The 23,043-nt window shown below is 48.2% G+C and overlaps 2 protein-coding genes across 2 annotated transcripts in view; both read right to left on the bottom strand.

Moving 5' to 3' along the window:
* Nucleotides 1-343: 343 nt before the first annotated feature.
* Nucleotides 344-15,902, bottom strand: LOC311199139 (kinase suppressor of Ras 1-like; the record flags this gene model as incomplete). The annotated part of the gene is made up of 14 exons (XM_084273184.1): nt 344-2,329; nt 6,374-6,507; nt 6,829-6,964; nt 7,255-7,386; nt 7,779-7,912; nt 8,393-8,489; nt 9,235-9,614; nt 10,569-10,614; nt 11,287-11,341; nt 13,524-13,692; nt 13,982-14,088; nt 14,195-14,256; nt 14,809-14,892; nt 15,766-15,902. 14 exons carry the CDS (start codon nt 15,900-15,902, stop codon nt 2,251-2,253), a joined length of 1,752 nt encoding a protein of 583 aa, XP_084129310.1. The 3' UTR covers nt 344-2,250.
* A 1,634-nt stretch (nt 15,903-17,536) lies between these two features.
* LOC311199025 (kinase suppressor of Ras 1-like) overlaps nt 17,537-23,043 on the bottom strand; it is a gene marked incomplete at both ends in the record, with an annotated part of 51,356 nt that continues 45,849 nt past the window's right edge. The window contains 3 exons of the mRNA XM_084273070.1: nt 17,537-17,663; nt 19,046-19,517; nt 21,588-21,735. Coding sequence (XP_084129196.1) covers nt 17,537-17,663; nt 19,046-19,517; nt 21,588-21,735 — 747 coding nt within the window. The remainder of the gene's footprint in view (nt 17,664-19,045; nt 19,518-21,587; nt 21,736-23,043) is intronic.

The raw sequence follows: 23,043 nt of genomic DNA, 5'->3' as shown, positions 1-23,043 counted from the left end.
GCTTTCTTCCTACCCCCCACCCCAGTTTCTGGTTTTCTCACCAGATCTCCCCAAAATCCCAACTTCAAACCAGGGAGCATCCCCCACTGCTTAGGAGAGAGCATGTGAGGGCACCCAGCGCATCCTTGGGAGCCTGGGCTTGGCTGCTGTTGGTCTGGGAGTGGGGGCTGTGCAGCCCCAGTGCCACTGCTGGTCCATGATGCTTCAGTATCCTGCACAGTGCCAGGGGGTGGCCGGGTCACTACAGACATCTGTTCCTCTTTTAACGTGGCTGTAAGATGGGGGGGGAGGGGGGGAAAGGGGTGTCAAACCACAATTTTGTTACACTTGCTTGATCCAGAGCAAAGATTTATTCACCCAAAAGGTTCCTACACACCCAGAACTTCATCAGCAGAGCACACGCTTTTTTCTTCTTTCCTGGTTGCATAAACTAATACAGAAACTGTTGTTAATACTAACAATTTTTAATTAATTTAATAGCAATTCTGGAAGACACTCAGTTGATAGAAAATATAAAAAAAAAAATCTTACTGTACAAAGTTTACATCACATCTGAAAAGAAAAAAAAAACGTGTCCAAGTTCACTGTGTGACAGACTCCGGTTACATTCACTACTGACGCGGCCTCTGTAGCAGCACAGCCCAGCCAGCGCCGCGGGCAGCTCCCCAGAGCCAGGTGCACCGACCCTGGCCCCACACCGGCACCCAGGGACACAGAGTACACATGACCGGCAGCTGTGGTCATGCGTCTTCCACCAACCAGTTCAGGACAACCAGTGTTCTCCCAGAGCCACGATAAGAGTCTCTGGGGCCCAGGCTCTGCTTCCAACAGCAACTTACAGGTGTTAAACACAAACCAGAGGTCAGGCTCAATGAGAATCCCAAATTAAAGGCAGTTTTGAAGGCCCTGCTGTGCCCCAGAGAGGAGCAGCAGGGCAATATTCCCAGCGGCTTGGCCATGCTCAGCAGGGATGAACCCCCTGCCAGCACCCAGCACAGTCAGGAGTGTAGCAGAAGGGATGGCAGGCTGGGGGAGGAGAAAGCCCTGCCCAGAGCAGGGCGAACGCAGTTCAGTGGCTGCAAAGTCTCGACCCAGCACTGGCTGTGCCGCTCCCAGCCAGCCCTAGGGAAGAACACTGAGACGGTCCCGCTGTGTGCGGGTGGCTCCAGCATGGCTGCACAGCAGCAGCTCTGTGACTGCACACTTGCGAGCTGGGCAAGTGGTTCCTGCACAGAGAACCTCTGGGTGCCCCAGCTTTCAGGCCACACTTTGAGCACAATGACAGCCAAAATAAAGAGTGAGGAGGCCCCAGAGCTGCTGCCCCCTCGGACATTGCATTACCTGAAGGCTGCTTACAACCGCAGGCTACAAAGCAGCGACCAGCATCCAGCAGCAGCCACCACACTTCTCCAAGGCATCGGCGCCTGCGGCGGGGCTCATGGTGGGTTCCTGGCAGCACCAGTGCAAAGCTTCTCCCCGATGTAGGTCCGTGCGCTGTCACTGCTGAAACCATGTTTGCTGGGGAACAGCTTAAAGCTGCTGAGACACCAAAGTGCTGTAAGAGTCCAAGTAGGAGGAAGCCTCAGAGAGCCACCTTGTGCGGGGTGAAGACTCCATTCGGGGCAGGTCTGTTTGCAGAATAAAGCTGGGGGAGAGAAGAGGGGCAAGAGAGCAAGCCATAGGCTGCCCCCAAAGCAGTGTTTCCTTTTCTCTGAGACATGTTTAAAAGTCACTCAGAACATCTGTGGGACAATTACCTGACTCGTGCCTAGCAAAGGGGCCTGGGCAAAGCCCAACACGGCAGCTTGATTTTTACCTTAACAAAAGAACTCCAGCCCCTTGTGGGACTTCCAATGCCGTCCGAGACCAGGCTGCTCCAGTTCTCTGTGGGAAAACCACCAATGGTTTTCCCACATGCGATGGCAGCTCCTGTTTGCTGCGGCCACAAGAACCAGAACCGGCTCCTCCTCTCTGAGTGCTCTTTGAGCATGGCTGTAGTTAAACTGGATTCACTGTTTGTGGTGTTTTAAAAAATAGAGTTCACACAAAAGTATCATGTAAACATTCTGTAAGTAACTGCTGGTGCTCAGGCGGAGTTCAGGCTGCGGGAACAGTCCCGTCCGGTGCTGACGGTCGTGCGGCTTTCGGCTGGGGCTGCACCAGCTCCAGAGCTCAGAGCAGTCGGTGAGGAGTTCTGATGCTTTGTGTAAGCAGGCAGACAACATTATCACAAGACAATTACACACCACGCTATATCTTTTGGTTACTTGGTTCCAGGATGCCCAAGCCAAATCTTTCAAAACGCAGGACAACTTTGCTACTGTTAATGCTGAAAAGAGCAGGGAGGGAGGGGAGAAGGGAGAGGAGACAGTTACTCACTGGCAATTTTTCTCACAAAGCTACAGTGCACCTAAAACTTTCTTTTCCTTCACCCTCACACCCTCAGCACAGCGAGAAACCTCTTCCCTTCAAAATGCTTCTACACATGGGCACGGGCTGGGGTGAGGGCAGGGCAGGACAGCCTGACAGTGAGCTCTCATGGGAGACCTTCGAGGCAGCGAGCACATGGGTGTGCTCCTCCTCACTGAAGATAGCAGAAACCTTCCTGGCTCCTGGTACACATCCTCCTCTGTCCCTGTTCTCTCCCCTCCAAAACAAGGTAGTTTCTCAAAGTCATGGGGCAGCAAAGAACAAGAAAGGCCCTTTCAGAAAAGGCACGAATCTGCTGCACTACCTCTGGATCTGCGACAGCCTTAGTGCCAAGCCAGACGGTTAATGGATGGGGGAATGTAAACAGAGGCAAATCATGACATTCACAGCACCGGACGTGCAAGGGGAGGAGGACCTGAGGGGTTCCTCTTGTTTCCCTCCACTCTCACACAGCACCATGGCTAATCCCAGCTGTCCTGCACGAGTCAGCTCTGGACACCTCGTGCCGCCTGGTCCCACGGGACTGGCCCTGCCACCCAAGAACTTCATCCAGCCCCTGGTAAAACCGACCCCGGCTTCAATTCCAGCTCCGGTCCCAAGGGAGAACCGGCACCATCTGCCCTTTGACTCGCATTGGGTTTGCGGTGCCAGTGGAGCAGTGCCTGGCAAAGGGTCCCCATTACCTTCAGTCACAAAGCCACAGCACAGTGCTAAGGACAAGAGGTGTAACCTCAAGCAGCACCCAGGAATGTGCACCCCTCTGCTCGTGAGACCCACCGGCCGTGTGCACGTCACACCGCTGTCAGGAACCCCCGACCCGCCGGGCAGGACGCACGGCCCTCAGGGTCACTTGCGCCTGGTTCGGTAAGAGCAGAGCCCCAGAGCCTGTCCAGGAGGAGGTTACAGCGTGCTGAAACGCTTCGGAAGTGAAAGGCTGCCACGTTGTTAGACAGTAACTTCTCGCAGACAGGAGTGGTTATGGAAGCAAACAGCCCACACCGAGTGGAGAGAGGCAGAAAGGAGGATTCGGGTAAAGTGTTGATTATGTCCATGGGTTAATTTCGTGGTTTGTTTTTTGCTTTTTTAAATGGAAGGTGATTGTCCAAGTTGCCGGTTAGGATACAACACATGGAAGCATGCAAGGTGGAGCCCGTTATTGCACCAGTAGCTACAACCTACAAGAAATATGGGAGGGAAGGGAAAAAGACACCATGAGCGTTAGTTTCCAGTTACTGAAAGCAAGAGAACTGCGGATTACAAAGTTCACACCAGGGTAAAGCACAAGGTTAATGCAGGGTTCTCAAAGGGTCTGTCAGGGGGACAGGAACGCTGTGACCTGAGCAGGGCTCCGGCTGACACAGCTGCAAAGAACCTCTGGAGCACTTCAACAGGATGCTGTTTGCCAGGGATGAATGGCCAGGGAGCTGCCCACACGGTCACTGCAACAGGCACTGCTTCAGCTGTCAGCGCTGGTAACTCACACTGACAGAGTACTGCTCCCCTACTCATGGCTTTGAGCGAAGACAGAGCATTAATGTATGCAAATTGACATGAGCCACTTGTGGGGGTGTCGGTCCATCCACCCAGAGGACAATAATTAGGGTAGCTACATCGCTCAGCAGCTCCACAGGCTGTTCAAGAACAACTCTCTATGGAAACACTAATCCAAACTAATCACTTGGCAAACTGCTGCGGAACCGAGCGCCCTCCTGCACCGCCCCACGGGAAGAGTCACTTCCAGCTCATTTCTGAGGAGACATCATAGGACGGCACGAGAGCGCAACCGCCTGCCTGGGCAGCACAGGCAGCCTGTGCCCAGCTGGCTCTGTGCTGACCGGGGAGGGAGGGAGGTGAAAGATGTCACATCGCTGTCAGTGCTCATGATGCAATAGCAGCGGATCTGACTGCAGAGCGACGCGGGCAGGGGAGTGTTGGCACACAGAACCACAGCACTGGAACACAGTGTGATCTGGCAGAGAGGGAAAAGCCTGCCCAAGGACACAGTGGGTCACGCAGACCTCGTGGCACAAGAGCCGCTCTCTTCACAACATGAACTGGCTGAAGGACTGGGCAGGGTCAGTGTAAAGATAGGGAAAAAAAAACAGGAGATGTCCCAAGTGAAGCTGGTGGCTTCAGGAATGGCTACGGAACTGGGTACAGGCCTGGCCAGGCAGGCTGAGCCTGGCAACAGGGTCTGCTTTGCTTCAGGCCAGAGGAGGGGAAAAAATATTTCTCAGGGACACAGAAGCAGCAGCAGTTACCTTCAGGTCCATTTTGACTCAGATTTTGTCAGCTTCTCTTTAAATTTTTATTTTAAAGAAGGACCGAAGCACAGCTGGGAGCTCTGCTGGGGCAGCGAGCAGCCAGTGCACCCAAAGTCACCTTGTGTCCCTGCCACAGAGTGTAAGGCCACCTCAGCCCTTCACTGCACCTCATGATCGTGGGGTACACCTGGCCAGTGCATGGACAAAGAGAGCCATTCTGCTTTCTGCAGCCACGAGCCACTGCGCTGCACCAGGGACCCAGCAGAAGAGTTGGGGAAATTGCACAAGAGAGAAATGGTGAAATTTTCCTTCAAAACACAGAACTGCCACAACCCCAAAGCACAAAACGCCCCAGCAGCCGCCAGACCAGCAGCAAAGCACTTGGTTAGTGATGATAAGGTACTGCAGGAAGGTGGTGAAGGGTTATGGGGAAGAAAGGGGTGCATTAAACACCCACAAAAATGAGGAGGAGAAAATTGGAGATTCAGTGAGAATAAAGGGTGAGCAGAGCACGTGGCAAATGGGCACTGGTTGCAAACACACTCGATATCCCCCGACCAAGAAGGACCACTAAGCTCACCAAAACGTAACCCTGTGCCTCACCCAGCTGTACACGTCTTCCACTGCGGCCGATCGGAGCTACTCGGGGTAGCAGTGGTCAGCAGTGGAGAAGAGACAATGGACACAGAACTGGTCAGTTGTTTGAACACTGGCTGGGGTGAGGGCTTCTGTCTCTGGGCTCTGGAAATTGTACCTCCTCGGCTTCTGCTCAGGTCTGGGGGGAACTGGGAACCAGCCTTCTCTGCGTGGGGCTGGTTACTCACAAGAAGAGAGGCTTCAAGTTTTAGGCCTCACAGCTTTATGCTAATCCACTCTGACCTGCCATGAGTTTGGTACTCTGGTCTGGTGTGTCCTAACAGTGTCGTGGGAGGTGCGTTCTGAAGGGCCTCTTCCCACACTGACGCTTAGGGACCAGGCTTTTCTTCCCCAATTGCAACAAAGAATCTGACTTCGAAAGCATCGCAATCTGCAGACTTCTCATGATTTAAACTTTCCTTGGGCCAAATGCTGACACAATCCCAACTTACACACTCCAAACACTGCAACTCCTTCTGAGCTGTCTGATTATTTCATCTTCTGAGTTTCTGAATCACTTGACACATGATTACCACGTACTTTGGTTTTTCCCCAGAAGTCAATTGTTCCCAGACAGGACTAATGCTGCTGTGCCAACCCAGGAGGGCAGGGGGCGCACATGGGAGTATGTTGGGTATTTTCCCCACATACTCCTTGAAGATCAGGCAGTCAGGACACTCCTAAAACATGTCAGTTCATTTTGGAAGGGAAAGGATGGTTCACTCATTGATCCTTCCCTCCCTCAGTCAGTACCAGCTGCAACAGTGGGGATGCTATTGCCCTGGGCTCAGCACAGCCCCTAAAGCTGGATACAGATCTACTGATCTACTGAAGGAGATGCAAAGGTTGAAGTAGGAAATTAACTGTCTGAAGCCTGCAAGCTTAATTGCCCAATTTCCTAGTAACCAGGAAAGCAGAACAGCACACAGAGGGTACTCTCCCACGGGAGCTCTGACAGCCCCCAGGAAGGCAAAACAAAGCACAGAAATGACCACTTGGCAAACTGAGCAGTGTCAGTGTTCTTACGAGCAGCAAATACTCACTCAGCAGACTTCCAGAAGTGCCCTGGGTGGGAGAGCCGACGGTTCAATTTTGGCAGTTTTTCAAGCATATCCATGAGGACAGTGAAGCTGGGTCTCTCGCTGAGATCGAAGGACCAGCACGCTGAGAGAATTTCCTACAAAGGGCATTTGTGGCTCATTATCTCCACTCGGTTCACAGCCCAACTGTGCAGACCAGGCAAGCGATGGAGCTCGGAGGGCTGTATGAGCCCAGCCAGAGGCTGTTTCACAGAGGCCTCGGACATTCCAGTCTCCAGGTATTCTGGATGTCCACTTCTGTATCAGTCACAGGCAGAGGCTCAGTATCTGGTGTCCCCTTCTACCCTTACCTCCCTCCTGCCCTTCACAGCAACAGTAAAACACATCTCCCCTTAAGCAGCTCCCTCTTTTCCTGATAAATAACTGTACAGAAGGACTCCTGCAAGGGAGGTACTTACATTGACTTCTTTCCCCAAACTAACAGTTGCAAGGACTTGTTTCACTCCCTCGCCACTGCCAATCTGCCAGATGAGTGCTTCTGCAGGCTGGCTCTTGAAAGGCCACTCTCTTGCTTGGAGCTCATACCACACAGTCCTGTAACACCAACAGACACATGGAGCCTTTGCCTGCTCTTAAAGCAGAGATGCAGAACCCAACCCTGTTCCAGGTTCTCCAGATAAGCTCTGGGAGGTGTATGAGGCTGTGCAGAAAATCTCTTCCACCTCACACCCCTCCCACTCGTGACTTTTGTCATAGGTGAGAAAAACATGTCCCAGCAAGAATCCCAAGCCTGAGAGAAGGGGAACACTGACTTGCAAGGCTCAGGCCTGTAGTAAATCTCATTTAACAAGCTCCCGTGGTACTCTGAGGTGTTCTTTTCTTACCCAAAGGCATAGATATCTGCAGCTTTGGAGAATGGCAGCTTGTCTTCATCTTTCCCAGGGGCCATCTCACGAACAATTTCAGGGGCCAGGTAACATAACCAGTCATGGGGCAGCTTCAATTCATTCTCCCTCCTGTGTTCAAAAGAAGGAAGCGTTCTGAAACACTGCTGCTGCCCCCAAGCAGCAGCACATGGACCACATCCGTGCTTCATCTAATGCCTTGACTTCATGTACTCAAGTGGTTTCTCTGACTTTTTGTTTCTGGTTTCCTTGCCACGTTAAAAGCTGCATGTGTGTCAGCCTGGAAGTTTTGCTGGTTCTGAGCCCTACTCCATACATAACTTTCTAACTCTGTGCTATTGAGACTGCAGAAAGAACTTGGCTTAGAAGAAGTGCGTATTCCAAACCCATGTGTATGTACCAAAGCAGTCAATGCTCCTCACTTGTGCCAGGTGAGGCATCTAGTGTTCCCCCATCTGATCACTATTCATGATTCTAGACCAAGCACAGAAACCCCCACTTACCTTCCTTCCTGAACCACACCCGAAATGCCAAATAATCCAAAGTCAGTGATCACCACCTTCCCATTGTCATAGAAAACGTTCTTGGACTTCAGGTCCTTATGCACAATCCCCTTCGCGTGAAGGTATCCCATGCCCTGGGAGACACATGCAGAGAGGTAAGCTTTGCTTTTGCAGAGAGGTAAGCTTTGCTTTCATTGCTATTTACCAGCCCCAAGCCACGGGCACGCTTTGCTTTCCAATGCACTTTGACTCTCTTTGGTTGAAAAACAGTGAATGGCAGAAATGACACCTACTGCATTAACTGAGCTGCAGTGAGGATACGGAGCAGAGCGGGAAGGAAACCCAGCCCACACACCTTTATGCATCGTTCCCTTTACCTAAATTCTCCCTCCCCAGCTCCTTCCTGACAAGCAGAAGCTGTTTCTCTCCTTGCAGCCCTCAGCTCACTGCCCATGATTTTTCCCAGCATGTTTTTCAGCCCACAGAGAGCAGCTCCTGCAGCAACACCCCGTGGGGACACTGAGGCTCACAGAACCTCACCAGATCTGCCACCTCCAAGCTCCTGCAGCAGCTGCCCAGGCAGTGAATATCTCCCTTAGCTAACGCACCCTTACCTTAATGATCTCCTGTGCGATCTGCCTGGTTTTGTTAATATCCAGCGATATCTTGGGGTCCCTCACAAACGAGTGAAGCGTCCTTCCTTTGCAGAAGCTACAGGGAAGAGGGACAACAATCCTTAAAAAGGCCTTTAACATACTGACCACGCTCAAGGATGTACAGCAAAGGCTGATGTGTCTCTTCAGAGGCCAACTGCTGCTATGCTGCTCTGATGCCTCAAGCCCAGTTTTCCAAATCCAAGCACCAGTGTCTGCTGCTGGTGCTACCAGTCACATCAGCAGGAAGCACCACTGGGAACCAGCAGTGAGAAATGCCTGAGAACCTCTGCGCCAACTGACAGTGGCATACCCTTGGCCTTACTTAAATTCAGCCTGCACATGAACATCCCCAAAAGCCTCATTAGGGGCTAAATGCTAAATATTGGAAACAGAAGAAGGGGGAAAAAATAATCCTTTTGCCTCATCAGCAGGAGTCCCTGGGAAGACCAGAAAGACAGACACAACTGTTGCATTTGCTGCCTCATGCATTGGTGTACTGTCACTTTGCTGTACTGGAACCATCTGGAAGTAGGTGGCAGAGGAACAGCCTGTTCCGGATTTTTTTTCTCCTGCTTTTTATTGTTTAAAATTTCAAAAATAAGATGAAAATGCCCAGAAGTTACAGCTCCCAAAAGAGAGAGACCCCAAGGATCCAAAACTCTGGGCTACACACATGTATTCATGTCTGCCACCTCCCGAGTATAGTAAACTGGTTATTTTTAGATATATAAAATCATTATTATATGTTTTATGTAAATATATGAAAATTCAAACATAACACAAAGATGCTTTACCCTCACCTGGTAATGATTGCTAGATGAGGAGGGTTCATGCACGCTCCCATGAAGAGTACCACGTTCTCGTGCCGGGTCTGTCTGTAGTTCATCACCTCCTTTTTAAAGAGCTTAAGATGATCCTGGTTGTTCCCATCTATCTCCAAGAGCCGGATGGCCACTTCCCCGTGCCATTTCCCCTTGTAAACCTTCCCCCACCGTCCTTGGCCGATAGGATCCCCCAGTTCAATCTGTTCAAAGGGGATGTCCCATTCTTGCAGGTAGACGCTGGTCTGGCTAGGCTTGCGATAAATCATCCCTTGCAAGTGTGGCCGTCTGTTTGGCAAATCCTCCACCTCATCGTCATCATCTTCAGGTTCTGATTTATTAGTCTCTGGTTCTTCTATCTGGTTAGAAAGGGAGAAGGGAAACATGTGCTGAGAGGTTCACCTGAGGGGCAGAAGCAGCCTATGCCAGCCAGCACAAAGGCGACTTTGAGAACTCGGGGGCTGGACACACGCACTTGACCACAGCTCTAGAAATACCCCTCAGAGGAGAAAGCCATCTCAGAGGGCTACAAACACACATACATCTTTAGCACACGCAGGTGAGGACAAGAAAGGTTTATCCCACTGAGATAGATCTGCAGAACCAGCACTACCATCCAGGGACTCAGCACTTCCCACCATCTGGCCTTCAGTCTTGGGAGCGGGAGGAAAATGCTACTGACCTTCCCAAAAGGAAGGGTCAAGGGCCGACTTGTTCTTCAAACAAATGTGGCTGCAGGGTGGGATATTTTGAGATTACTAAAGTTCTCCCAGTGGAGAGAAGTGCTCCAAAAAAGAACCAGCTTGATCCCAAATTGATCCAGTAATTTCTGCTGAAATCAGATTCTGTCCCTACTGGTTTGCTCGTCCCCACAGAAACCCAGTTCAGCTCATACTCCAAGCTGAACACATGCTCAGGCACGACTCTTGGGAGTACATGGGAAAAGGCTGTGCTGTGCAAACACAAGCTGTTGCTTTGTGGGATCTACCACGAGCTGAGCTGATCACGGGTAACACCTGCACACGCGTGAGGTCTGTGCAGCATTGAGACCTCGTAACTCCAGCAGCTGTGCCAAGCTGGCTGAGCCACAAGTTTGATAAATACCATCTTAGCCCGATTAGAAGAAGGTAAGTAAGTATTGTTACACGTCCTTCATTGTTTCAGCTTGGCCACAGAAACCACGATTTTCAGTGGAGATTGCTGCAGCAGGAACTGAGGTATGCTGCATTCAGAATTCCAGGGCCACAAGTTTTTTTACTGCACTTTAAACACGGCACTTCTGACAGTACAAAGGGGCAAAGCAGAAAGCCTACCTCTGCTTCACACTCCACTCCTCCTGCGTCTGGCTGCTGATCAGCACTAACAAGAGAAAAGAGGTTCACAGTGAAAATGATGTTTGCATATCTACCAGAGTTAGAAACCTGGGCTGCTACATTTGCTATTAGTAGGGTGGCAAGAACCAAACAGGATAACAGAGCTTGGTAGCATTAGAATAGGTCAGAGAAAAACACAGTTACTCCCTTTAACAGATAAGGACTTTCTAAGCTTACTTTGGCAAACAAGGGACAAAGACTTTGAAGTGATTTTCAATGACTAAGTGGTTGGAATTGGTTTGGCAGTGGTGTGGCTGTATTATTACAACGTTCCAGTAACGGATACTCCTATTCCTACTGCTCAAACACCCACAGTGGAGAAGCAATCATGAGAGCTGGCAATACGAGCTAGAACTCTGCATGCATGCCCTAAAACTCAGCCCCTTAAAAAGATGTCTGCTTGCAGCTGAGTGTACCACCCTCTTTTAATCAAACTCCATCACTTCTATTTCATCGATGCTTCCTGATCTCAGGAATGCACACATAACCATAACTAGATATTAAAGGTGTTATCTTCTCACTGAGTTAAAATAAGCTTTATAAGACTGGGAACACCAGTACTGCCCATCCTGTGAGTTCTTGGATGCTAAGTTCATTTTCACACTGAAGATCAGCAGGCAGACCCTATGCAAAGACAGGTATTTCCACCCATACTTACTTAGTGTCTGCAGCAGCTTCTGGAGGTTGTGCTACTTGTGCAGGACTGGGGATTTCTGGGAAAGCAGAAACATTTAAGATACATATTTTACACTTCCATCTCCGATAGATTGGAAATTTTCACACTGCAATAGTGATTATTTACTTCTTCAGGTATTATAATGTAAACTCAAGCACAGACCGTGTGATTTTATACAGCTGGTGATTTAACAATGGGCTCAGCTTTCCTGCACCTCCATGCCTGCACAGCGGCTGAGCCCAGCACTGCTCCCACCCACCCCCTTATCGGCAATGCCTTTCCAGGTCAGGCTTTGGGAACTGCTCACAAGCCTTCAAACTGCCTGGGACAATCAGTAACACTTAAATCTGCACAGAACAAGGGTGTGAACTCCACTGCACTGCAAGTCGTGTACTGCGAGAGCACCTCATCTGCACAGCATCCCCCCCAGAGCAGGCGAAATGTAGCCTGGGATGCAAACCTTTCCAAGATTCAGAACAAACCCTCTGTACCAGGCATCCTACATCACCAATTCTCAGTCTGGAAACAAACAAGCTGTTTCTAAGTTGACAAACTGAGCCATTGACTGAGAAAATGAGTTTGTAAGTGCAAATCCAGGTATGAATAGTGTAGCATCCTTCTTACCTCCCAGGGAAAGAGTCTCAGTCGATAAAGGTGAGCTCAGCATTCCTGAGCTGATGGCTCCATTTATGACCTGTTACATCTATAACCCCAAAATGAGCCTTTTTCTAGAAGGAACGTGGCTCTGGATAGAACTCCACAGCAGGAAGCTGTGCTTACACCCAAACAGGCAAAGTTCCACCTTGGTACATAAACCACATCACTGCCTCACATTAGGAGAGAGAGGCCTCAACTGGCTACCAAGATAAGCAATAGTTTAATTGTTTAATTGGTTTAGACACTTTTTAAAGCAGAATTGTTGTTCTTGGGCAGCACACAGAAGGTCTCAAACAAGTTACTTTCTGGCAGCAGAAGCTGGTTAGTAGAATTAAAACAATCAACTCACCTGGGAAGACAAATTGTTGTCTATGCTGAATGTAGTAGGCAGCTTTTTTTTAAATTTTTTTTTAAAAGGACAGCAAAAAAATTATCAGGAGAAAAAAAAAAACACAAACAAGTTAGAGGATGATCAGTAAGTGCCCCATAGCATTCAATGAATTAGTCCCAACTCATTGCTGGGAAACAGATTAGTAGATTATCAGCCTGCTTGAGGGGGGAACTTCAGCACATGCATGGCTGGAAGGCTGTGACAGATGATACTCATCAAATGAAAGCTATGTTACTAATACACCACCTTCAGACTTCGAGTGGCAGAAGTGAATTCAGAGGACACAGGACTGGTAAGAGGCAGGCCCAGGTAAAAGCTGCTGCCTCAGTGCACACTCACGTCTTCAGCTGTTCAGGGATGCCCCAGAGAACCTGAAGCTTCTGAACCATTTCCAAGCATTTTTTTATTCCAGTGAATTTGAACAGTATGTGCTACCACAAAGTAGCTGCTGTAGCATCCTTGCACTAAGCTGGCCCTGCACCTGCTGTGTATGCTAAAAGAGCAACTTCCACTCACAGACCAGAAGCTTGATGCAAGATGCAGCACTGTTGAAAGCCACACAGCAGCTACTGAGCAGCACGTGACTTCATTTCCAGATCCAAGGAATTAAATTTACTCTATGTAAATCTTTGGCCTTGTCAGAGATTCTTGCCTCTATCGACTTTGGAACAGACTGCACATTTGGATCTTTACTCTGTGAAGTACACAGGGCAAATTCTTCACCACCACATGTGTGTGTCAGTAGTTTAAAGACAAGTGTGGATTCTGTTCTCACCTTCACCTTCTGCTCTACCTTAAGAACTTGGGATTCAGAGCCAAACGCAGCAGGCAGCATGCATTTTACATTACAATGGCAAAAGGCAGGGAAAAGGATTGGAAGGGGTGGGTGGCTTTTGGTGTTTTTTCAATAATGGACAAAAGAGGAAAATCATTTAAGAAAGGTGCCAGCACTCTGTAATGTGTCTCCTGCAAAGTTATCTTGATATCGCTTAAAAGCCTTTAAGAGCAGATCATTTTCTTCTATCAGGTAACAGGACACACCTTCACACCTTGCTTTCAACACAACCATGGATTCAGAGACCTGCAACTATCTACAAAGCCTTGGCCAGGCCCTGCGTGCAGCAAGGCCTTTCCCATCTTGGCAGAGGTCTCCAGAACAAGCTAAGTTTACCTGGGAAGTTAAACCGTCCATCCCTCTGGCCCATAGGAGATGGGTTTGGGGGAGGCGTTGCACTGGGAGGGTTGGAAGACTGGAAAGGTGCTGGAGAAGATGGTGTGGATGAGGTTGTAGAAGAAGGATTGCTGCTAGAGTCCAGATGATTTATTGCTGGTGGATGCTCCTGCAAAGCAAGGGAAGCCACTCATGAGAGAACAGCAAGAAAGAATCCCCCTCAGTTTACTGAGCAACAGAGAAGGGAAACGTGTCCCCACCCTCCATCCAAGCACCCATTTTCTGTGTGGGCAGGCAGCTGGGGCCGTGCACCACTACAGTTTGGAAGAAATATCATAGATCAAAGTGTCCTTGCAAAGCCAGAGCTCAAGGTGCCATCCTTGCTCCAACCCCTCATTGCTCTTGTTGCAGCTCCTCAGCAACTGACAGACACAAGACACCCTTTGGTCACCACGTACCTTTTTAGTTAGTGCTTTGGGAAGAGTTCCAAATTGTGGTTCTGTTGGTCTGTCTACTGGATTATTGATATCAGAAGGGACAGACTCTGTTCTTCTTATTTTTGTTACTGAAAAACAGGTTTGAGAAGGGAGAAAAAAGCTTTAATCAGACTTTTCATTCTTGCAATACCATCAATTACATTGAAATGCTAAAACTTGGAGCGAATTACTCACAGGGAAGGAAGGATATTCTACAAGCAGGTGCCTCTTTAGTACATTTGTTGTGACATTTTAATCTGAAAGAGAAACATTACATGTTAAATAGCAACTTGTTCTTTCCCAAAAAGAGGAAGCCTACCCTTAATTTGTAACTCTTATGCTAATCTCGGAGGGAGCTGTGGAATGCTCCAGGCCCCTGAGCAGCACATTCACATGAAGAATCCTATTATGTGTGTCATTAGGCTAATAACGCCGTATACATATCTTAGCATCTGATTTATTTTTAACACAGTTACCTTCACTGACTCTCATCCTACACTTAACAGCCAAGCACTAAAATCTCAGCGCCTGGACTAACAACCCAGAGAAGTGAAAACAACACCCTGACTGTTATTTCCATACCCAGCTCCCACTATGAGATTCGCTCCTAAGAAGCCTGCAGCAGGGGAGTAAATTCGGTTCACCAACCAAGCACTGGCTGTGCCACAGCGTCCCTTTGCTGTTCAGAAGCTGACTGAAAAGCGATGCCACCGGTAAGAGGGCACCGCGTCAAGAGACACCTGTCGCTGGCAGACTTTAATGAATCAAATGCAAAGTTCTCCTGGAGAAGACCCTGGCCATGTGCTCACCTGCAGTACTTACACTTCACCCCGAACATCATGCTCTTCTGACAGACCTGGCAAATCTGAGACAACCAAGACTTCGTAGAGAACCTAAGTGGAGACAAAGGGTGGGGTGGGGGAGTTATGATAACTGATGCCTCAAGGAAAATCCATGTTTGTAGGCAGTCACAGACAGGGTATACTTCTTCAGCCCCTTCCAAGAAGGGCAAGGGGTGGTGTGGAGAAGATTTCTCCATCTCTGATGAGAAGCATCTCAAAGGTGGCCTGCACCAGCTCTGCTTGCTAGTTCTCTGCTCCTGGAACAGGGCGGGGAGAAGCTCAGGGGTGTCTGCAAGGACGGGGTGCAGGTACACACAGCAATTACCAACCAGGAGCCCCATGCAGGCAAAGACACCCAAGCAGCAGAGCATCCAGAGTATTGCTGCTTCTCCTGAAACCCCTCAAACCAGAACTGCGGTTCAGCAGTACTCTGGGGGCAGCCAGCACTCTCCATTAAACAGACAGGTTGGTTTGGCATTAGAACTGGCCAGCCCAGTTTTGGTTCCGCACTGGGAAGGCGGAATGCAGGAAGCCATTAGGGAGGAAAAAGGAAGTGTGTGCTCTTTCCAGGCAGGCAGTGGAAGCAGGAAAAGGCACTGCTGCACAAGGGGTGTGTGGTCCTGGCACCCCAGACACACAGCACTGCGACTGCTGCTACACTGCTCAGGACAGAATCAGGGGTGAATGGGCTTTGCAAAGAAGATTTCAAGTCACATCAGTGACTGATGTTTTTTGGGTTGGGTTTTTTTTTTTTAAAAAAAAAAAAAGCTGAAATACACAGTTACACCTGAACTTGGCAAATGAGGTGCTTGAGCCAACCTCAAGCGAGGTTCAGGTTGTCCCTGCTCCAAAGCACTACATGGGGCACTGCCCTGGACTGCCCCCCCCATCTCCTTTGTGACTCCCCCAGCAAGTGCTGCTTACCTGTGCGTTACAGCCAAGCCAAAGTCTCTTCGTACCGTCTGAGGGGATCCTTGGGAGAGTTCTGATGGGGAACAAAAGGACAGTTTATCACAAGTGGTGCTCACCATTTCAGACAGAAACCAAGCGAAGGCTGCCATAAGCAAGGACTAGCAGCCACCACACTACCAGGAGCACAGAGAAGTTTGCCTTCTGCTGTCAAGTTACCAGACACCACTATTTTACTGGTCTTCACAGGGACACAACATATGGTGAGATTTAGTGACAGGATCATAATTTCCTTTTTGTTAAACCACCATGTCTTGTCTAGGGGTTACAGAAGTCCATCTGGTAAGACTTGCCCAGACCTCAACGCAAAGTGGAAAGTCAGACTTTACTCCCAACTGGATTACCAAAAATACCATCTCCCAGTTTTCCTGCACTGCCTGGAGACTTCAGAATTTCACAATGAAAATTATCATCTCTGTTTTATAGACTGGGACAGTGTAGCCCAGAACAAAAGGATTTATGTGAGATCACTTAGCTATCCACTACGTGCAGAAAGGGAGACCTGGACTTCACAGTGCCACTGCAGCGCTCCACTGTCTGCATCACACAACTTCCCAAAACCTCTCCAACACTACGATTCTGTCATATTTCCTGAATTAAATCTGTAGCCACACTGGAAACCCAGAGAAAACTTCAGTCTGCAGGCAGCAACGCAGCTTCAAGGCCGGACACGGTCACTGCTCACAAAAAGCCAGTCTCTCTCTTTGACCCTAGATGGCACCAGATTCTTTTTTATCATTATGCCAGTGAACTTTTAAAGGCATCTGTGGTCTTCATCAGCTTAGAACAGGCTGGAATGGCTAGCTGCTTTTCCAAGGAATACTGCCGATCTAGTGTGGCCATCCAAACGTACAGTCAGCTGAGCTAAGCAGAACGCAGCTATCAAGATGGCTAAAGCCATCTTGGCCCATGAAGGGTCTAATGAATATTATGAGTTTTGGAATTGAATGGGATTTCGAAGAGCCTCCAGTATAGATCTGTGAACAGACAATGTGATTACACGCACAGAAGCACCAAATTCCTACATTTCTGCTGGAATTTCTTGTAATGCTTTTTTTCTGCATTGGATAAATTCTGCCCCTCGCCGTGGAAATGCTCAGATCCCCACTTGCCTTTTCATTTTTCAATTTTCTTTCTATACTTTTTCGTTTCTGGAAGTGACTCCTAGGGTTTCTGTTCTAAAGGGAATTAGATACACGTACCATAACATGCTTATCTGGATTTTCATACTTTACAAAAAGGTGAGACACCTTCGAAGACGCCCCATCTCTGTATGTTAGCTCCCTAGGTGACAGGCTGTGTTTATGAGACACACACCATCACATCAGGGTAGCTAACACACCAAACAACACTGGTAATTACTGGATAAAAGCACAAGTCCCAGCCCAGCAAGCCCTTAAACATGTGTACAGACTCTTCAGCATCACAGGAGACACTCCACATTCACGCACACGCTGAAGCGTTTGCACACAACTGTCTGATTTCACTACAGAGATATTGGCAATGAATATCCAAAGATACTAAATGGTTAGATATGAAATTACTTCCAATACCAAGAGGCACCAGTAACAGCTTTCTGAAGTCCCAAACAGTTACACCCAAACCCCTCACTTTAACCCTTTAAACATCAGTATTCATTTTCCTTGCTTTGTCCTCTGAAGTACCAGGTACAACAAAGACCACGGAAACATCCTGCAGTTCTCCAGCAGGACAAGCTCCCTTAAAGTTAACAGAAGCTGGGACTGAAGGCCCTATTGAGGGCTTCCAGGGGCTGCACAGGAACGATCAACGGATAGTTGACAAGAACAGGCTCTTGGTAACGAAGACACTGCCATAAAATTCTCTTACCAAACCTAGAGAGAAAAAAAAGAAACTATATTAGACATTCATATTTACACCCTTTAACACAGCAGAAACTCTTTCCTGCAGCCTCTGATGTCAGCTTTCCAAACATCTCTGGCTTTGCACAGGCTCTCCCAATACAGAACTGCTGTTCTCCTGCCTGCAAAGGGCAGACTTTGTGGGGTGCACCCCCAGCCTGCCTGGGAGGGGTACAGGGTGCACCTGAACTTGGGCTCACAGGCTAGAGATGTTGGTGGGCAGCACAGCTCAGCTGCCAGGCTCCCTGAAGCATAAGTCTGCGCTTCCCATCAGACTTAAGTGACAGGACCTGAATCACAGCAAAACCAGGTTCTTACCACTGAATTTCAAACCAAAACTCTGCACTGGCCACAGATCTTTCCAGTTCAAACCCATCTCTCTCATTCTTTCCTACACGGAAACTCCTTGCTTGCAAGGTTTAGCAGCTTGCAGGTTTCAGTATACACTTCAGCTGCGCTCAGAGTGGAAGAACACTGTCCTGCTCACCAGGCCATGGACTTAAAATGAACTCTTTCATGTCAATCAGTACTGCAGCATCAAAGTGCAGCCCTTTGCTGGTAATGCTCACACCTGAAATCTCAACTCCATTCTGAGCTGGGCTTACTTCCCTTTTATAAAACGGTAATTTTGAGGGAGGCCCCAAGCAGAACGTGCCAGTTGAACTCTTCCAGGTGCTTAGAATTAGGGTAAGTTGTAATGGTCCAGTGCCTGCTACAGAATTTGGATGCTGACCCAAGTTTCTGCAATGTTTAGGTATAGCCAGGGTCTCTGGAAGGCACTCTACATTCCCAGTGTCACCTATTCATTAAATGTTAGGCTAATACCTTCCATCCTGTCTATACAAAAAAAGTGTATCTTGAAGCTCAGATCAGTTAAAAAAAAAAGCGTAACCTAAGACTGTTCTATCTTCTTGTGGAGCTACAGCTGTAATAAACACATATTAAAGCTCAAGGTAGCAGCTAATGTACGTCTTGAGATAAAAGCATAAAAGGATACCAGTCACCTAAACTGTGAGGAACATTTAAGGACAGCAGAGAATTACAGTATGTGGAATTGCTTACAAGATTCTTTGAGAAAATCTACCTGGGGCCCTTGAACAGCAGCAGCCACCCCAACCACCCCCGCAGGTGCCATTTCAAACATTTCAAATACATTTCAATTTAAGAAGATATCAAGCAGCAGGTTTTGTGGTTATCTTGGAGTATCCCACTGACATAGATCCTCAGACTACAGTAAAACCATGGCAAGGCAGCTGGACACCAGCTCTTTGGAGTCAGATGTGGAGCACTGAACACCCTTTGGTATGGACACAGCCCACCAGTGACCATGGGGAAGGAGCAAGTGTCATACTTACTTTATTGGTGGGACTTCATCTATCCTGTTCCCCAGCTGTGATTCGTGGGACTTGCTCCTTGTGAGGGTTGGAAAGTTGGGTAGCAGCTGAAAAACCTTCCGGCAAGGGGGAGGAGGAGTCCGTGGTGGCTTCAACTTATGCCGCCTCTTGGGTTGAGGAGTGGTTGGTGGAGTGATGGTGATGCTATGAGGAGTCCTTGGTGTTAACCTTCCACTGTGTGCAGGCAATGCAAAAGGGTCCAGGAGGTTTTCTGCATAGACAGAAGGTCCATGACTCGAGGGAAGAGAATCTGAAGATGGGATCGCAGAGACTGACACGGAACGGGCCTGCTGGCTGCTGCCCTTGGGAAGGTGCAGTGCAGAGGGAGTCCACGTGGGTGCAGAGGAGCCGGGGGATTCGGTTGCGTTTGTGGAACTGTTCTCTCGGCGTGCCTCAGACAGATTCATCAGCACATCATCCTTCAACTCCCCACCTGAGCACCAACCATAGCACTGTTAGCGACTGATTCAAAAGAAAAGCCACCTTATGTACACATACCACATCAAGCCGCTTTGGGCTGCAACGTGAGGTTTTCCCCTGCTTCGGGCCTAGCCAAGGTGCCAGCCTACATCCCCCTCCCCTGACACCCACCTAAGACATCACCTAAAGTAACCTTTGAGACGAGAACAGCAGGAACTACCCTTCTTTCCTACCTGTAGCTATGTATCTCAAAGGCCAAACCCGGGTCCTAGGCCCTGGCTGGGCTGAGTGTGAAGAGACTGCAGCCCTGTTGAAGAAAGCGGGACACAGATACCTACAGACACCTGGCACTCTCATCCCACTGCACACCTACACAGCTTTGCAGCCAACCTATTTCAGCAAATCTGTACATCCTGCCTGGCACTGTCTGCTTGCAGAACCTTTAAGGGGAAACTACTTTCTATGAGCCAGCAGAACTGCTAAGTGCTACTTAAAATGAGAAAGGCATTTGGATTGGAAATACAAGGAGTTTAATTTTTCCTACATCTAGGAGGTCCTGATAATCCTTTGGCCACTTTTCTGTCTCTCTGGCATGTAAGCAGCGCCTAGAGCCTGCCTGGCAGCAGCAGCACTCAAGCACAGAATTGCTGTGTTTGTTCAGACTGTATTAGCAGGGACAGATAGCTGGACAAAAAGGAACCACCGATCCTGCTGAATCCACTGGTGGAGCCCAGCACTGCCTTTTACACCACTTAAAACCTGTAGTTTAGAGAGGTCCAGCACAGCTTGTACACCCATTCTGGATATAAACTGGGGGGAAAAGGTACAAAGGCAGCAATGTGGGATTGTGGAGATCGTTGGTGTAATTTCAGATGCTTAATTCAACAGGGTAACTCTGTGGCTTAATTTTAAATGTCTCCTTAATGACTTAAGTGACAGTGAAAAGTCAGATCTTCAGGGCTCAATGTCTTGGTGACCAGTCAGTGGTTGAAGAGAGATGATGTACCTGGATGTAAAAAGCACCATCTCTTTCTAATGAGCGAATGCCATGGCTTCTGAATGGCAGCTGACTCTGCCACAAGGAATGGGGAATATTTGACAACCCAGATTACAAAAAAGGAAGTATGAAACTGAGCTGTTTGCTGACTTTTCCATGAACTAATCTCTATGACTTGCAAATGGTATGAACTGTCATAACACCAACAGGAAACATTACCTTTCAGTGACAGATTGGTAACTGCTACAAAGAGAGATCTGATGTACGTTAGTGCCCGTGTGCTGTGAGAAACACTCCCATACAAACTGATTTTACATTGCCTGTGAACACAGCCTGGGAGGTGAGGTGGGGGGAGATGGTGAAACGGCACTTGGGGAAACTTGAACTTCACTGATCTTCAGTAACTTGGTCAGACCCACTTGTGTGCTGAACGTACACATTTCTAATGACACAGTACCCTTCTTTCCATAATTTCAAGGTAAATCAGGGCTTTTTCTAGCTCTTGAATCTGCTACTGGAAATCAGGTAATGGTTCCATCAGTTCTAGCAGTCAGAGAAGTGGGAGGCAGCAAACGGTTTTAGGGTGAACCGACTGGCACACTCTGAGCCACGCAGCGATTCAGGGCTATCAGAGCAGTGCTCTTCTCTTCCAAAGCACTGAGCTGAACACCACTTGGGCTTCTGAGAAAGCAATGCCAGAACACATCACACCTTCCCTCTCAGCAGTACTTGGGGAAGGGATTACCTACAAGAAATCTGCTTGTATTCATTACGTCAAGGATTAACCAGAGGCACAACTCTGAACAGAAAGGCAATATAGCCTATTGAGTAGGGGAGGATTTTTCTACATACATTTATTTCCATTTATTCATTTATTTGACACGCTGTCAAAACCAAATCCCATCCACAGTTCTAGATGCTTTTGATGACCACAACTTCACGTATATCCCAGGGCCATAACCTGACGCTGGCTACAGAATATACCCAAAGACATTCTCTAGGGGCTTTTGTCTCATTTGAAAGGAAGCAGGATGGAGTCTGGGCTGCAGAGAAACTGATTCCACAGAAGAACGAGTCAGTGTGTACCTGATTCAGTCACCTTCCGCAAGCAGCTCAGTGCCCCATTGAGTCTGGAGCACTCCTCATCTCTGGCACCACATCTCTTCATTGTTTCTTTCACCTTTGACTCATTCATTTCTAGTAAGGCATCTAAGGTTAGCTCCTCTGGTATTCTCTGGAAAAAAAAAAAAGCAACAGATGATACATATATTTTTTAATGCACATATATAAATAAGCCTGTAACTTGTTATTCTGATGTACTTTAAATAGTGCCACTGTCTCACTGCCTGGTCTGACTCATGATTTACTCATTTTGGTAGCGTGCATCTCAAGGATCACTGGGTCAGTACCAGCCATGCTGCACATCTCAGCAGGGCTCAAATGCTGTTTGCTCTCCTCACCACATCAGGAGTGACCAAGCACATGCTGGCTATCACTAGGGTGTTGTGGTCATCCTCTGGCATTTAAGTTCGGATTGGAGGTGACTGAAATATCCTTCTCTCCTTGTGGGAAGTTTCCACTCAGTATTTTGGAAAAGCTACTAATGAAAGCTTAACTTTTTCATTACAGACAGCAGTCAGAAACAAACAAGCCTAAAACCTGAAGAAAAAGAAAAGCCAGATAAAGATGTTTGGCTTTTCAGTACAGAAGCGAGAAGTAAAAGCAGCGAGGAAAATTAGTTCTTGAGTTCAACAAAAAGAAGTGTTTTGACAAATAGCAAGCAACCTCCTCCTCAAGCCACTTGTCCTTCATTAGGGAAGCAGCCTTACCCCTCTCACAGAACTCCTTGTACATCCTAGTACCCCACAGCCCCGAAGTAACCAGGTGTAGATCTGGCAGACACAAAAGATACAAGAGCCTGGATGCAAGGAATGATCTGGTATTTCCTGACATGGAGTTGAGCTGTGTTGCCTCTCTCCTCCCCATTCAAATGTTTCCAGTTGAAGTCTGCAGCAATTGTGGTTAATAAACAAAACCAGGATATTTAGCCCAGATACCCAGGAATTTCCCTGAAAGTTTTGCCTAAACAAACCTCACTGCTGCCTGCTCTCACAATGAGATCACAAATTTCACAATATTTGGCCTCTTTCCGAAGGTTTCAACTCCTGGAAACAAGCTATATAAAAGGGTTTCAACTTTTATTTGAAAGGGAAGCTCAAAAGTGTGTCTTGCTGCTTGGAGAAACAAAACGCTTTAAATCCTCCGGATTCTTGAGCCCTGCATCTGACTACAAACCAACTTCCAGCGTTGCTGGGTGCCCGTTAACAATCACATCTTTCTTAATCCAGATCCCAGCCTTTGGATCTAACACAGGGCTTCTGATCTTAACTGTGACTGTGCTGGAAAAAGCCCCAACCTTTGGAGCTTTGTAGGTGGTAATACCAAGGGTAATCAAATAATTTACGTTTTAGTGACTGTCACATTGAGGAAAGAAAAAGAATAAAGGGCCAAAGCCTACAAAACGCATCCTGCATCTTCTGAC

Source organism: Gallinula chloropus (assembly GCF_964237585.1).
Source record: "Gallinula chloropus genome assembly, chromosome: 19".
NCBI lineage: Eukaryota > Metazoa > Chordata > Aves > Gruiformes > Rallidae > Gallinula > Gallinula chloropus.
The sequence above is the reverse complement of the archived record's forward strand: the minus strand, read 5'-3'. Positions and strand labels throughout refer to the sequence as shown.